The 17,077-nt window shown below is 37.6% G+C and overlaps 2 protein-coding genes across 3 annotated transcripts; both read right to left on the bottom strand.

Moving 5' to 3' along the window:
* Positions 1-1,636: 1,636 nt before the first annotated feature.
* LOC106129964 (collagenase) lies at positions 1,637-10,981 on the bottom strand. Of its 2 annotated transcripts, XM_060950606.1 has the most exons (10): positions 10,835-10,980; positions 8,583-8,628; positions 7,236-7,389; positions 6,577-6,746; positions 5,472-5,573; positions 4,425-4,570; positions 2,995-3,103; positions 2,352-2,672; positions 2,280-2,303; positions 1,637-2,177 (listed from the first exon to the last, which is right to left on the bottom strand). In XM_060950606.1, exons 1-10 carry the CDS (start codon positions 10,883-10,885, stop codon positions 1,855-1,857), a joined length of 1,446 nt encoding a protein of 481 aa, XP_060806589.1. In that variant the 5' UTR covers positions 10,886-10,980; the 3' UTR covers positions 1,637-1,854. The 2 variants fall into 2 exon arrangements, with proteins under 2 accessions (XP_060806589.1, XP_060806588.1); XM_060950605.1 differs by having other exon boundaries at positions 2,280-2,672; positions 10,835-10,981.
* A 3,615-nt stretch (positions 10,982-14,596) lies between these two features.
* Positions 14,597-16,976, bottom strand: LOC106129899 (uncharacterized). The gene is made up of 2 exons (XM_013328594.2): positions 16,666-16,976; positions 14,597-16,380 (listed from the first exon to the last, which is right to left on the bottom strand). The coding sequence occupies exons 1-2, from the start codon at positions 16,858-16,860 to the stop codon at positions 15,544-15,546; spliced, it is 1,032 nt and encodes a 343-aa protein (XP_013184048.2). The 5' UTR covers positions 16,861-16,976; the 3' UTR covers positions 14,597-15,543.
* Between the last annotated feature and the right edge of the window lie 101 nt (positions 16,977-17,077).

Raw genomic sequence — 17,077 nt, 5'->3', positions numbered from 1 at the left:
TGAAATGGAGAAAGAAATGACAGCATGTAATATTTTGATTGGAGGAGAAAAAGTGGAGCAAGTGAAAGAGTTTGTATATCTAGGATCAAAGTTTACATCAGATGGCAAGTATGATAGTGATATTGAAAGGAGAGTGAACGCGGGGAACATGGTGAATGGAGCTTTGCATGCCTTTATGAGCAGTCAGAAACTATCCAAAAAGGCTCGACTGGCTGTGCACAGGGGCGTGTTGGTCCCGACATTAATGTATGGGAGTGAAAGTTGGGTATGGCAAAAGAAGCATGAAAGCAGAATAAATGCAGTGGAAATGAGAGCGTTAAGGAGTATGATGGGTGTGAAATTGAGTGACAGGATAAGGAACAGCGTGATAAGGGAATGTTGTGATGTGAAAGAAGATGTAGTTACAGGAATAGAAAAGGGTATGTTAAGATGGTTCGGTCATGTGGAGAGGATGAATGAAAGCAGGTTGACTAAGCAGATATACAAGGAGAGTGTGGAGGGAAAGGTCGGAGTGGGAAGACCTAGACGAACGTATCTTGATCAAATTAAGGACGTCCTGGTAAAGGGTCAGGTCAAAAGTACCCGAAACCGCCGAGCTTGTATGAAGAGAGTTATGAATGTGGACGAAGCGAAAGAAGTATGCAGAGATCGTGGCAAGTGGAAAGAGGTAGTCTCTGCCTACCCCTCCGGGAAAGAGGCGTGATTTTATGTATGTATGTATGTATGTAAGTTGTAACTTGTGAAATTTGATGTCAGTGAAAATAATATCTCATCCGTGTTTCAATTTCTTTACAATATACATACATACCTACATAAATTTACGCCTTTTCCGGAATAGTAGGAGGTAGAGACCACATCTTTCAACTTGCCACGATCTCTGCATACTTCCTTCGCTTCATCCACATTGATAACCCTTTTCATGCAAGCTCGGCGGTTTCGAGTACTCTTGACCCTCTGCCAGGACGTCCTTAATTTAATTATTATTATTAATCCAATAAAAAAAAAGAAATGGACCACTCCTCTTTTTTTTTTTATTTATTTAAATACACATAACAAATTGTAGTAAAAATATACATAGTAGTAAAATTATAAAGTTACGATCGTCACTACAAATTCAAAAACAGTGTACATACGAAGACCATATAAGAAAAATGCAAACAGTTAAGAGATACAATATATGATAACGATATAGATAAATATTCTGTGTAAAAGCATCTGATTTGACCTGTTGTAAAATATCCTATTGAGTCTAAGGAATCATACAACTGTGTTAATTAAGACAAACTGTAGACTACAGACCATAGCAATCTATGCTATAGACTACATAGACAGTTCACGCTTCCCATTAATGTCGTAAAAGGCGACTAAGGGATAGGCTTATAAACTTGGGATTCTTCTTTAAGGCGATAGGCTAGCCACCTGTCACAATTTAAATCTCAGTTCTATCATCAAATCAAAAAGCTGAACGTGGCCTATCAGTCTTTTCAAGGCTGTTGGCTCTGTCTACCCAGCAAGGGATATAGACGTGACCATATATATGTATGTATATCTGTTTTAACATAGTTTACAGCAAATCATTGGCATTGGCGTATACATTCATTCTAACACGAATGAGAATAAAACAAGTTTATTTCGAAAAATTGTTTAATATAATTATGTAAGTGTTATTTATTTGTATTTCTATTCATACAGCTGAACGATTAACGTGGCTTTTCATACTTTTTGGACTGTTTGCTCTGTCTACCAAGGGATATACCTAGACGTGATTATACGTACCTATATATTAGATATTTAATTTTACATTTCGTTAAATTCATTTAGGTATAAGTTTGAAAACATATATGTTACTACTGATCAAAAAGCTCGAATCCTGTTTGATTTCAAACTATTATATTTTGCTGCTTGTTCCGATTCATTGGATTCGGAATTTTCCGATTGCGAACTTTCAGCATTCTGTGATTCGGAACTTTCAGATTCGGAGCTATCATCACTTTCATTAGTTTCAGAACTCTCACCACTTTCTTCTGTTTCTGGTTCGGGTTCTGGCTCAGGCTCAGGCTCAGGTTCGGGTTCGGGTTCGGGTTCGGGTTCGGGTTCGGGTTCGGGTTCGGGTTCGGGTTCGGGTTCGGGTTCGGGTTCGGGTTCGGGTTCGGGTTCGGGTTCGGGTTCGGGTTCGGGTTCGGGTTCGGGTTCGGGTTCGGGTTCGGGTTCGGGTTCGGGTTCGGGTTCGGGTTCGGGTTCGGGTTCGGGTTCGGGTTCGGGTTCGGGTTCTGGCTCAGGTTCTGGTTCTGGCTCAGGTTCCGGTTCTGGTTCAGGCTCTGGTTCTGGCTCAGGTTCTGGTTCTGGCTCAGGTTCTGGTTCAGGTTCCGGTTCTGGTTCTGGCTCTGGTTCTGGCTCAGGTTCCGGTTCCGGTTCCGGCTCTGGTTCTGGCTCAGGTTCTGGTTCAGGTTCTGGCTCGGGTTCTGGCTCGGGTTCTGGCTCAGGCTCAGGCTCCGGTTCCGGTTCTGGTTCTGGCTCAGGTTCAGGTTCCGGTTCCGGTTCTGGTTCTGGTTCTGGTTCTGGCTCAGGTTCCGGTTCCGGCTGTGGCGTAGTTGGCTCTTCGTAATCCCAATCAAAATCTATGCCTGTCACTTGTAAAAACCAATCTTGGTAGTGACCAGGGCGGATGAAACCTGAAACAAATTTAGAACTTAATAAAATAACTTTTTAATACAATTTATTAGCTAATGGTTATCACCTCCAATCTCATTGAGTCGCGGAAATCCGAATAGTACACACATATACGGAGGCAATAACTTCTTCTTTCTTACTTAAAAAGGCTAAGGTTCAGCTGCATGGTTTTGTGATGTAATTATTTTGAGATTCAGATAGCGACAAGTTCCTAGCCTATCGATTAAAAGAGAATTCCTAGTTTGAAAGCTTTTGCCTTTAATTTGTTGTCAGATACCACTTCACCACTTAGGGTGTAGGATTATGATGTTATTGTTTCTTTACCAGCTGGGAAATCGGCGTGGCACCCAGCAGCTGACACGAAGGAAGCTACCCCCACCAGGGTAGGCTGGCCGTCCTCATCGATCACGGTGAGTGGACCGCCGCTGTCACCCTGCGCATAAAACATTATGTTAGTTACAGGAATAGAAAAGGGTGCCGTGTGGTTCCGGGCGCCAATACAAAAAAGAATAGGACCACTCCATCTCTTTCCCGTGGATGTCGTAAAAGGCGACTAAGGGATGGGCTTAAAAACTTGGTATTCTTCTTTTAGGCGATGGGCTAGCAACCTGTCACTATTTGAATCTCAATTCTATCATTAAGCCAAATAGCTGAACGTGGCCATTCAGTATTTTCAAGACTATGGCTCTGTCTACCCCGCAAGGGATATAGCCGTGACCGTATGTATGTATGTATGTATGTAATAGAAAAGGGTATGTTAAGATGGTTCGGTCATGTGGAGAGGATGAATGAAAGCAGGTTGACTAAGCAGATATACAAGGAGAGTGTGGAGGGAAAGGTCGGAGTAGGAAGACCTAGACGAACGTATCTTGATCAAATTAAGGACGTCCTGGTGAAGGGTCAGGTCAAAAGTACCCGAAACCGCCGAGCTTGCATGAAGAGAGTTATGAATGTGGATGAAGCGAAGGAAGTATGCAGAGATCGTGGCAAGTGGAAAGAGGTAGTCTCTACCTACCCCTCCGGGAAAGAGACGTGATTTTATGTATGTATGTATGTAGTTAGGTATCTACATAGTTTGGTTTTCCTCTCCAGAGACGGGAGGACGCGATCAGGTGTGATGCTTTATGCCAGCGCGTATTTTTTCTTCCCACGGGTATTACCAAACGCAAAAGGGATTAAGTACCCAAAAAAGTTTTTATGAAAATACGACCATAAATATTCTCACGGTATTTTTGTATGTCTACTCTTATGGTACAATAAAGTGTTTATATATCTATCTATCTACATACATACATATAGCCACGTCTGTATCCCTTGCGGAATACAGACGTCGCTATATATCGCCTAAAAAGGAATCCCAAGTTTGTAAGCCTATCCCTTAGTCGCATTTTACAACATCCGTGGGAAAGAGATGGATTCGTTTCCATGGATGTCGTAAAAGGCGACTAAGGGGTAGGCTTATAAACTTGGGATTCTTCTTTTAGGCGATGGGCTAGCAACCTGTCACTATTTGAATCTCAATTCTATCATCAAGCCAAAAGCTGAACGTGGCCTATCAGTCTTTTCAAGACTGTTGGCACTGTCTACCCCACAAGGGATATAGACGTGAATATATGTTTGTACATACATACATTCATACATATGGTCACGTCTATATCCCTTGCGGAATAATATAATGTATTATGTATCTATGTAAATAAATAAATAAATAAAAAAATAAACAGTGCAATAAAGTGTTTTATCTTTATACTTACGGAACAAGTAGACTGAGTGGTCAAGTTGTACCCTCTGGCGCAAATCGTGGAATCCTGGATGATGGAGCTGCCGCCGAATGCTGAAGAGCATTCAGGATTGCTGGTGCCACTCAGGTACACCCAGTTAAGGTTTTCTGGTGAACTGCCTGAAGAAAAATTTCGAAGTTAGATACGAGTATGTTTATGATCTTCTTAACATTTGCCCCGATTGTAACGTCTTAGCAGAACAGTCCAAGGCATGCCTACCACTACTTACTTGACTAACGGTAAGTCATTTTCCGAGTTGGCTGCACGCCTTATGAATAAACTGCCTCTTTATATAAAATTGTCCACTTCTTCTTATTCATTAAAAATAATCTTAATAAATTCTTTCTCAAGTCTTGAATTGGTTCTTAATTTATTTTAGTATACATACATGTTTATACATACATACATACATATGGTCACGTCTATATCCCTTGCGGGGTAGACAGAGCCAACAGTCGCGAATAGACTGAATGGCCAAGTTCAGCTATTTGGCTTAATGATAGAATTGAGATTCAAATAGTGACAGGTTGCCAGCCCATCGCCTAAAAAAGAATCCCAAGTTTATAAGCCTATCCCTTAGTCGCCTTTATCGACATCCATGGGAAAAAGATGGAGTGGTCCTATTGTTTTTTGTATTGGTGCCGGGAACCACACGGCACATGTTTATATATTTTATATGTATGAACTGTTGTTCACCCTTGCGTCAATTATGTGTGCGATCCTCTTATAGTCAGGTTGGCTGGAAGAGATCCCACTTAGGGATAAGCCCGCCTTTGCACTGTACTACTGTTTAATATTTGTAAAGTACTCCTTTAGTGAACAATAAAGCATTTACTTACTTACTAGGAACCAGGGTGGGAAAGTCAGTCAGTCAGATCCAGCAGCTGCCTTCCAATATCAAACTAAAGAACCAAATGTCGAAAACAAGACAAAACTTCAATCGACCAGAAACATAAAGCTATCCTTGTCGCGTTGCTCAAGTTAAAATAGGACCGCGATATACATTTCTCGAAGGCTTACCCTGAGTCCAGGTGAGCCCCCATCCACTAGCAGTGAGCCTGAGGCCGGCGTAGTTCCGGTTCCTGTCATCCGAACGCTGCACTCTGATTGGCGCGACTCTATCTGAAATTGCAAAAGATACATTACTATTTTATCCTACTTAATATTATAAACTAGCTGTGCCCGCAACTTCGTCCGCGTGGAATAGTTATTTTGGGCATCATTGAAGCCCTCAAGGATGAATATTTTCCCCGTTTTTGTCACATTTTCCATTATTTCTTCGCTCCTAAAAATTGCAGCGTGATGTTATATAGCCTGAAGCCTTACTCGATAAATGGTCTATTTAACGCAAAAATAATTTTTCAATTCGAACCAATAGTTGCTGAGATTAGCGCGTTCAAACAAACAAACAATCAAACAAACAAACAAACTCTTCAGCTTTATAATATTAGTATAGATGTAAAGGTTTGTGAGTATGTCTAGTAGTATGGATGTTTGTTACTCTTTCACGCAAAAACTACTGAACCGATTACGATGAAATTTGTTATGTAGGTAGCTGAAGATCCAGAATAACATATAAACTACTTTTGGGATTCTTCTATTAGGCGATGGGCTAGCAACCTGTCACTATTTGTATCCCAATTCGATGATCAAGCCAAAAAGCTGAACGTGGCCTATCCGTCTTTTCAAGACTGTTGGCTCTGTCTACCCCGCAAAGGATATAGACGTGACTGTATGTATGTAATTTAGAATAGTTTTTTTATTATTATTAATTAATTAATTAATATTAGTTGTACCTATTCTTATGAAATAAACCGCGGTTAAACAAACAAATTCTCACAACATAAGTTAAAAAAGACCAATTCAACATATAGTCACGTCTATATCCCCTACGGGATAGACAGAGCCAAAAGTCTCGAAAAGACTGAACGGCCACATTCAGCTGCTCGGCTTAATGATGGAATTGTGATCCAAATAGTGACAGGTTGCTAGCCCATCGCCAAAAAAAAATGAACGCAATTTTATAAGCCTATCCCTTAGTCGCCTTTTACGACATCCATGGGAAAGAGACGGAGTGGTCCTATTCTTTTTTGGAACCGCACGGCACAACACCAATTCAACTTACCATTAAAAACGAGTTGTCTGTTAAATCTGACGACCCCGATATCATTAGGCTGAACCAAGCCCTGCAGGGCTTCGTTGTAAAGGGGGTGATTGTAATACTCAGTAGTCTCGAAGATATAGTACGGCCTGGTTAGGTTGACGGCGCCTGCGCGGACGATCACCGAGATACGACTGTTAAGGACAAACAGACAAGGTTTGATGCAAATTAAGTATCTACAGGTCACAGCAATTGAGTTCACAAAAAAGAATATAGATCATAAAAATCAAAATATGGGCCGTGTGATTCCCGGCACCAATAGACAAAAGAATAGTACTACTCCATTTCTTTCCCATGGATGTCGTAAAAGGCGACTAAGAGGGATTTGCTTGTATATTGAGATTCGATTCAATCTCAATTCTATCACTAAGCCAAACAGCTGAGCGTGGCCTATCAGTCTTTTCAAGACTGGTGGCTCTGTCTACCCCGCTACGGATATAGACGTGATCATTTATGTATGTATGTTGAGATTCTTCTTTTAGGCCATGAGCTAGCAACCTGTCACTATTAGAATCTTAATTCTATCACTAACCCAAAACAACATCTGAACGTGGCCCATCAAGACCGTTGGCTCTGTCTACCCCGCAAGGGATATAGACGTGACTATATGCATGTAGACTTACGTAGCAGTACAATGTGCCGCTGTGATGGCCCATTCAGGATGAACTATGGAGGCGCCGCAAGCCGTGACCCCCCCTGCGGGGTTTACCATGCGCAGTGACAGCTGAAACGGGAACTGACCCTCTTCCGCCTCCCATCCTGAGACTATACGGGCACCTGGGGAAGAAGGGGAAGAAGAATCTTTTGTTTATTTTTATTTTTTTTTAAAGAAGAATATTCGGTGATCTTCAAGATAGAAGAATTACATACATACTTATAATCACGTCTATATCCCTTGCGGGGTAGACAGAGCCAACAGTCTCGAAATGACCAATAGGACACGTTCAACTATTACGGCCTTAATGTTAAATTGAAATTCAAATAGTGACAGGTTGGTAGCCCATCGCCTAATAGAAGAATCTCAAGTTTACATGCCTACATCTTAGTCGCCTTTTACGACATTCATTTGAAAAAGATGGAGTGGTTCTATTCTTTTTTCGTTTGCTGCCGGGAACCACATGACACAATAGAAGAATTGGAAAACATAAATAGAAGATTTGAGCAGCTAATCAGCTATAGCGTCCAGCGTGAGACCATGATATTTTAAAAAAACATCATTCTCATTTTACAACGAGAAATGTCATAAATACATATATCGTAAAATATAAGTATCATAAGTGTTAATATCTTAAGCGCATGTAAGTATTTGACAAGATTAAAACATTGCATGATAAGATACCGGCCTAATTATTAATACAAAAAGGCTAATTTTAAATTCCATTAATTTCTATTAGACCTGAATAAAATATAAATTTACAAAAAGACAATGAAGAGGGCAAGAAAGAATTAGAAGCAAACCCTAAAATAATTTTTCAAGGATGAATAATTTTCCGCGATAATTTTTTCACATTTTCCATTATTTCTTTGCTCCTAATAGTTGCAGCGTCATGTTATATAGCGTAAAGTCTTCCTCGATAAATGGTCTATTCAACACAAAAATAGTGTTTCAATTTGAACCAGTACTTCCTGAGATTAGCGCGTTCAAACAAACAAACAAACTCTTCAACTTTATAATATCAACAACATAAATAAAGCCTTCCTCGATAAATGGTTTACTCAACACAAAAAGAATTTTTCCATTTGAACCAGTACTACTTACCTGAGATTAGCGCGTTCAAACAAACAAACAAACTCTTCAGCTTTATAATATCAACAACATAGATAAAGCCTTCCTCGATAAATGGTCTATTCAACGCAAAAATAATTTTTCAATTAGAACCAGTAGTTTCTGAGATTAGCGCGTTCAAAATAAACAAACTGACTCTTCAGCTTTATAATATTAGTATAGATGTGAACAAAATATCACTTACCACTTCTCGCATCCTCTGGGAATGATAACAGGGATTCAGCCGACACCTGAAAGCGATCGTTCAAGAGTTTATATACAATTTGTTTGTAAACTCGAACACTAATATATACGGGACAAATATATAAATATATACGGGACAAATTACACAGATTGAGTTAGCCTCGAAGTAAGTTCGAGACTTGTGTTACGAGATACTAACTCAACGATACTTTATTTTATAATAAATACTTATATAGATAAATATCCAAAACCTAGACCAATCAGAAAAAGTTATTTTCTCATTATGCCCTGGCCGGGATTCGAACCCGGGACCTCCGGTGTCACAGACAAGCGTATTACCGCTGCGCCACAGAAGATCCCACACCTATCAAGAAACTAGATTTGGAGTAAGAAATTATATTATTTTGTAGTCGTTGACTTCCAATCTAGATTATAGTCAAAATGCGCACCCTGGGCTCGTCTCCAAAAAGACGAGAATTTCATCGAGAGAGGATGAAGAGTAGCCAAGAAGAACTATGTCTGATTGACTAACCGATGCTTTTATGAAGTCGGAAATTATCGTGAGGAACCGTACACATTCAGGCTGTTTAAAGTTGTATAGCGCACTGGCCGCTAAGAAAAATAAAAAAAAAATTAAAATGAAAAATGATGTTCTTCTTTTGTTAAATTTCACAACAATTATTTAAGACGAATTGAAGTTAGGATATTTTTATGTATTAAGTTTTTTATTAAAGTTTTTCTTTATTTTTACCAACACACAGTTTTAAATACAGGCAACTGGATGTTATAACCCTGTTTGAAAATGGGTTAGGTTATCCTGCAAAATATACCTGAGTAAACAGTTCAGAATTGTGGCATACATGTCTACTGCGAAGTCCTCTCAAGCGAGGTGAGGACGCAACCAGGAATAATGGACGAAGGATGATGTGGCCAAAATTATTGGAATACTACATACATACATATAATCACGTCTATATCCCTTGCGGGGTAGGCAGAGCCAACAGTCTTGAAAAGACTGAATGGCCACGTTCAGCTGTTTGGCTTTATGATGGAATTTAGATTCAAACAGTGACAGGTTGCTAGCCCATCGCCTAAAAAAAGAATCCCAAGTTTATTAGCCTATCCCTTAGTCGCCTTTTACGACATCCATGGGATGAGATGGACGATGACGAGATGGAGTGGTCCTATTCTTTTTTTTATTTGTGCCGGGAACCACACGGCACATAAACTACGCCGTTTAAATATCTAAATACATTTCATCATTCCGAGCTCGATCCTTTTTGGCAGAGCTAAGGTGGACCCCAGGGTCAGCCTAAGACAAGAGTTGGTAAATCAACATGAAGAAATACCTTAATTACATATAGTATAGCAACTTGCGAATTATGTAAAGAAAAATACTATTTACAAAATAAATATATGTATATTGGATGTTATTTATACAATACACTAACATAAAAAATAAATGATGGAAAAAATGTGAAAGGAAACAAAAAACTATCGAACTAAAACGCAACGAAATTCATAGAAGACTCCGCGATTTCAAATTGCCAGGCGCTAGGTATTCTATTAAGAGACAGGACCGTATTCTAGGGGCCGGACTCAGCAGAAACTTAAATACGATATAATTTACAAATAATAAAAATCTTTACATATTAATTATTATACAAATTTTAAACTTAACCTAATACCCGCTACAATAGTATGCAAGTAGAATCACAAAGGTCAGCGGTCCTATTATATTCTATTCTATTCTTAACTAGCTGTGCCCGCTACTTCATCCGCGTGGAATAGTTATTTTGGGCATTATTGAAGCGTTCAAGGATGTATAATTTTCCCCGTTGTTTTCACATTTTCTATTATTTCTTTGCTCCTTAGAGTTGCAGCAAGATGTTATATAGCCTAAAGCCTTCTTCGATAAATGGTATATTCAACGCAAAAAGAAGTTTTCAATTCGAACCAGTAGTTTCTGAGATTAGCGCGCACAAACAAACAAACAAACTCTTCAGATTTATTATATTAGTATAGATTACATATAGTATAGATTCAAATAGTGACAGGTTGCTATCGCCTAAAAGAAGAATCAACCTTTCCCTTGATAGACTTTTACAGACGACGGGAACAGAAACAGCTGGCACACAATTTTTTTTTACCGCATGGAAGCCATTTTAAGCTGGAACATTACCATAGACATCCAGGTTGGATAATGGTTATTGGACCTTTTTATTTAAAAAAAAAACTACAAAAGAAACTTACCGAGACACCAATCAAGGCGAGCAAGAAGACCAAAGCAGCCTTTCCCGCCATGGTGTCGCGACAATACTGATTGTGTAGCCAAACAACGCTTTATTAACTATCAGTGTTACAGATTATAAGTGGATGAAACTAATTCCTTAGGTATATTAATGATTGATGTAATTCAGTCCTAAGTGATTTCGATGGCAAGATAAAGGTCGGAGCCCACTTGTTCGGCGCCGCTCCCACATTTATAGGTGAGGCGACGACCAAATAAATTATATATATAAATATATACTCCAATTAAATAAATATATATAATACCGGGTGACATTTAAAACAACTGCATCCTTTTAAACTTAGACTATACCCATGCTTCTGAGCCGTTTGAGCCTATTTTTATTTAAATTAAACGTCATCATTTTCACATAACCTATACTACAAAAAGAAATTAAAACTTAACATGTAAATAAATGTCTGAAAAATAAATTATTTTTCTAGTATCAAGATCAAGTAAAGTACAAAGTTGTCGAGATCGCTCAGCTACACTTGCAATGAGAGCTGGATGAACCTTGTCTAAACCTATGCTTCGTTTACGTTCAAATACACAACATTAGTACCTACTTATATCCTTTTTTTATTTTACTTTTTATGTGTCGATCATTGGTGGTCTGTCGGACATTGGGTACCTGAATGAATTGTGTCGTTGACCTCTGAATCTTACGCGTCGCTTTAGGATCGTCTATTTAGGATCGCGGATTTTGATACTTTTATTTTTTTTCGTACTTTCTGAAATATGAACCGATATTTTCTTTTAACGTTTTTAAATATCCTTTAGATGAGTACACTTAACAGTTAAATTTATGCAGTTGAATTAAAAGTCACCCTGTATTATACAGCACATCTAGTCTATACTAATATTATAAAGCTGAAGAGTTTGTTTGTTTGTTTGAACGCGCTAATCTCAGGAACTACTGGTTCGAATTCAAAACTTATTGTTGTGTTAAATAGACCATTTATCGAAGAAGGCTTTAGGCTATATAACACCTCAAAGAAATAATAGAAAATGTGAAAACAACGGAGAAAATTATTCAACCTTGAGGGCTTCATTATTATTTGATTTGATTCATTATTACAACCTCCGGAAATAACATCGTTACAAACCTTAAAAAAATACCTAAGTAAACCCAGGCAGGCGAAAGATCTTACCTTGGGCGGTCGAGCCCTAATTTTGTGTACTATCATTCCTTTGCTTCAACCCCGTGCATCATTAAGTGGCATTTTCGATTGTTCTTTCGTCCAATACGTGTACTCAATACCCCGATTGGCATCGCTGCGCGTAAGTGGGTTCGTGCAAATGAGCAACGACCTTTATATAAATTTCTGGAGGGAATTTACCTTCATTCACATTCATTCTTTGTTATACAACCCTGTCTTGTTTTTATGTAAGAAGTTAACAAGACATTCGTATCAAATTCAGCTCAAACTCGATTTTCTGTTTTATGACATAAGGTATTATTTAATACAATTCTTTTATTTATTATTATGGGACATTTCGAACATCACTTAATAATTGTCATTACATTTATTAGCGTCGAATTAATTACCTTAAATTAAGTGCCTCTTCCAAAGCGTCAGTGCAGAAAAAGCGGCAACACACGCAAATACTTAGGTGTCCAGTCCATTTTCTTTCATTCGTACTTACATACATACATACATAAACTCACGCCTCTTTCCCGGAGGGGTAGGCAGAGACTACCTCTTTCCACTTGCCACGATCCCTGCATACTTCCTTTGCTTCATCCACATTCATAACTCTCTTCATGTTCTTCTTCATTCGTACTTAACTGCTGACTTATGCTGCTGACTTGAAAGCCAGGAATCTATTACAGGCAGCTTGTAACTTGAACTTGCCAGAGGCCAAAGAATTAATGCTACCACCTTCTAATCACCAATCCGTCTTAGGGATTTACTATGCTTAGGTACAAAATCGTCATCACATTAGTCCCGGTTGCATCCTCACCTCTCTGGAGAGGGGTCCGCGGGTGTCTAAGATCTGTAGATTGTGTTAATCAAGATTTTCATTGATTATAGAATATAATTTCAATTGATATAGTCTCCTTCGAAATCCACGGATCTTTTTTTAAGCTAGTAAGACTTGGCCAAAAAGCGCACATGCGCTCAATCTATTTTTAATGAGTTAAGTAGTTTTTAATCAGCACACAAGGCGATTAATTTCCGCAGGATGTTGATAGATAATTTTATAAAAAAAAAATTGCAATTATTATCGGTCAGATATATTTATTAAGAATAAACACAACATCGGAGATCAGAATAATTTCCATTCATTTTACACTGACATCATCTATTTCATTCTTTTTTTTTTAAAGTAGACCCGTAATGAGCGACATAGATAAGAAACTATCACTGTCAACATCGACCAGAGAGCTGTGTCATGTGTGTTATTTGCCGTGTTTTAAAAATAGCGGGAATTTAAAGCTCGTCTGTGTTTAGAATCTTACGAATGCAAATGAAAATTCATAAATTAACCAAGAGAGAAAATGTCAACCTAAGATTATTCCATTCATCTCTCTTTTAGAATCGTACTTAAGTTTACAAATTTCCAAGGAAATTTATAAATTTGCGATTCTTCTTATTTTCCAGTGACAGATAGGTATATAAATTGACATCCGGTGGAAATGCTGCAGTGTAGTTCGTTCTCATGCTTCTTCTAAACCAGCGCTTTGGAAGATATAAGCGATACCTCAATAAGTGAAACATTGTATCCTATTTTGCAAATAAATCTATTTCTATTAAATATTTGCTGATCAGACGAAATTAGCTTCATCTAAAAACCTGAATTACCTATCCAGGATCATGGTCCAAAAAGAGGTGAGGATTTGACCGGGATAAACTAACGCTAGAAGGAAAAAGTAGGTAGACTTATAAGCTATTTTATTATCACTTTTAATACACATGCCCATTCAACAAACAACAATGCCAGATTATTGAATTAAAAGATAAGACTTCCTGTGATATTGAAGATTAAGATATTCAGAGTACTTAGATAATAATTACACTTGGATAAAAAAAAAACATAATTAAACATAAGGTAGGCTGGAACAACCCTGAAATAAAGTATGCGTCAGATTAAATATAATCAATTGACACTCATACCACCATCATTGGCCGTGTGGTTCCTGACACCTTAGAAGTAGTGTTTCATATTCGATGTAGTCTTCTTATACACACTACAACTCTTTACCATGGATGTCGATAAAGGCGACTAAGGGAATAGAAACTTTTATGGTGGTCTGGTAGAGAAGAATAAAACAGCGTATGCCAGCTGCATCTCTCGCATATTATAAACGTCAATCAAGGGAAAGGCTTATGAACTTGGGATTCCTCTTTTAGGCCTTTTAACTTAGGATTATTTTTATAGGCGATGGGCTTGCACCCTGTCGCTATTTGAATCTCAATTCCATCATAAGATAAACATGGTCTTTCAGTTTTTTCTGGACTGTTGGCTCTGTTAATACCGTAATTGTTAAACGTGATTATGTGTGTGTATGTTACTCATTCTCCTGGCATTAATCCCGGCTGCGTCCACACCTAAACTTAAATTTATTACTAAATCTCTCTTCCACTGATGTCGTAAAAGGCGACTAAAGAACACGCTTATAAACGTGGGATTATTTTTGGCCATGGGCTAACAACCGGTCCGGAGTTTATTTCGAGTGTTTACAGTTCCTGAATAAGTAACGCAAATAAAATAACATAAGATAATATTAAAATAATATAATATTCACTCTTTCTTAAAATCTTCCAGACTACATATTTTAGCTACAAAATTAATAATGGTGTGTTCCCAAAACCTTATTTATTATGATGTTTTACAATACGTCCCATCTTGTTCCCATGGATGTCTAAGGCGACTAAGGGATAGGCTCCAAAACGCCTCTTACGTACCATTACTCAAGTAAGACGTTACACCTGAGTTTTTTGTTCGCATCATGAAGCTACCTTAATTATTGCGTTTATGGATTTGTTATTAAAAGTTGTTCTATATTTTTTTTATTCACTGATGGCAAAGTTATATTTTTTTATTTATTTTTAAAATGAACTTTTAGAAACTTTAAGAAAATGCATGTATCATGTTATTTACTAATTAATATTGTTTTAACAACTTGTCATCATCCATATTCAGGGCCTTCCCTCTGCCATATGGTTTTAGGCCTCAAATAAAACCATCAATATTTTTTTCCATATATCTTCAGCAATTTAATTGTGGAAGCATTTAGTTTCTAGTTACATGATCAATCCCTTATTCTCAGCATGGAATGCTGTTGTGAATGACTGCAACAGCTTGTGACTTTCTAGAACAGTTTGCGATGTTTCTGACCTGACCACCACCAAAGGGAAGATTTTTCACCAGGTAACATGCCTGATGATATGCAGCAAAGAATGTTCGAACCAATGGTTGTATACAATGCAAAATAATAGCCAAATGTGGCCTTTTAGTCCCTTCAAGACTGTCGGCTATGTCTTCCCCGCAAGGGATTTAAAATGTATGCATGTATGTATGTTGCAGAAAGATGTGGCAATATCCATTGACATGTCTACACAGTTATGCAATAAATATTTTGAGTTTGAGTTTGTGTTTAAGGCATTTTGGTCCCCACCTTGGGAAAGAATATTACAATTTTTTTTTACTTAATTCAACAAATTGATCAATACTCTACCATAGACATTTCAACACCAACATATTGCTTATCTATTCTCAATTCTATCTGTTCATTTTTCATTGTATTAACTGTATACCTTCCAATTTCACTGTGTTCATTAGCCATTCCACAGTGTACATTTCCAATTTCACTATGAACAATTCCAATTTCATTACAACCAGTAACATTATCACATTGTTCATTGCCCATTTCGCTATGTCTGTTATCGAATTTGTTAAAATTATTCACCATTTCACTGGCCATTTCACTATGTCTGTTAACAATTTCGCTATGACTATTTACCATTTTGCTATGTTCATATACTATTTCTCTGCATTCATTTATAGTTTTATTAAGTTGGCTCTGTGAATTTTCAATTTTATCAAAATTAGTTTTATTTAAATCTTCAATTTTAACCTTTTTCCTTTTTTTATCTTTACCAAACTGTTTCTTCTCCTTCGTTTTAACATTGCGAGCTCTCCAAAAGCCCACCTCATTTCTACCTTTCAAAATATCACTTCTCCTTACGCATTTAGTAAATGTATATCCACATTTTTCCCTCAAAATTTTGCGTAGAGTTTCCTTTTGGCCTGGGAAATTGAAATTTGCTTTTGCTACAGCCAATATTTTTTTTAATGTTGGCAATTCATTTTTTTCTTTGTAGAAGTTGTTCACTATGTCTTTTATAGCACAAATTGTTCTATCATCAATAACCATTTTATTGTGTGCAGGACCACGTTTCTTTCCTGGTGTCGGCAGGATTACTTCGGGCCTTGACTGTGAAACTAGAGTTGGTGCAGTTTGTTCAGAACATGATTCTTGCGGTTTCGTATGAGAAATTTCCTGAAACATGAGAAAACGTTTTTGTATGTCATCGCAATCAGCTTACATACATCCTCTCTATTTTATCCTGGTGTGTTCCCTGTTGCACCCTCTGCCATTAAGCCTCAGAGCCTAGGGTTTGCTTCCTACTTAGCACCCTATCACTATCTGAATTCATTGAAGTAAATGTGGCTTAAGTCCTTTTTTCTAGACAATTTTCTCTGTTTACCCCGTTTGTAATGTAAAATATTGTACATTTGCATGAAATGTAGGCATTTTCTTGGTAAAAGTTATGACAATTTTTACCTGAATAATCTTCAGTTCTTCCTTCTTTATGCGAGTTATTGTACTTAAACTGACGCCTGTAGCTGTGCTTGTCCTGCTTAATGCTTTTTTCAGAGGAAGAAGAGGCGAGCCCTTTTTCTTCTCTTCTTCAAAAAAGTGCAGGACTCTTAATATAATAGTCCGCTCTCCACTGGGAATAGTTTTGTTTTTCCCCATTTCAGAATCAAAAATAATTGAAACAATCGGTATATATGTAAGTAAATAAAATATACTAAATAGCAAGTAAATGCTCCTAAGTTCCAAGCAAAAACAACGCAATACGCAATCAAAACAAATTTGTATAGAGAAAGACGTCAAAGTCATTTTAAATATTTCAACATCAATTTGACAACTGTTGAAATTAATCACTGTCGTTTTTGGATTGAAGCTGACT

The sequence above is a fragment of the Amyelois transitella genome, chromosome 22, assembly GCF_032362555.1.
Source record: "Amyelois transitella isolate CPQ chromosome 22, ilAmyTran1.1, whole genome shotgun sequence".
Lineage (NCBI taxonomy): Eukaryota > Metazoa > Arthropoda > Insecta > Lepidoptera > Pyralidae > Amyelois > Amyelois transitella.
The sequence above is the reverse complement of the archived record's forward strand: the minus strand, read 5'-3'. Positions and strand labels throughout refer to the sequence as shown.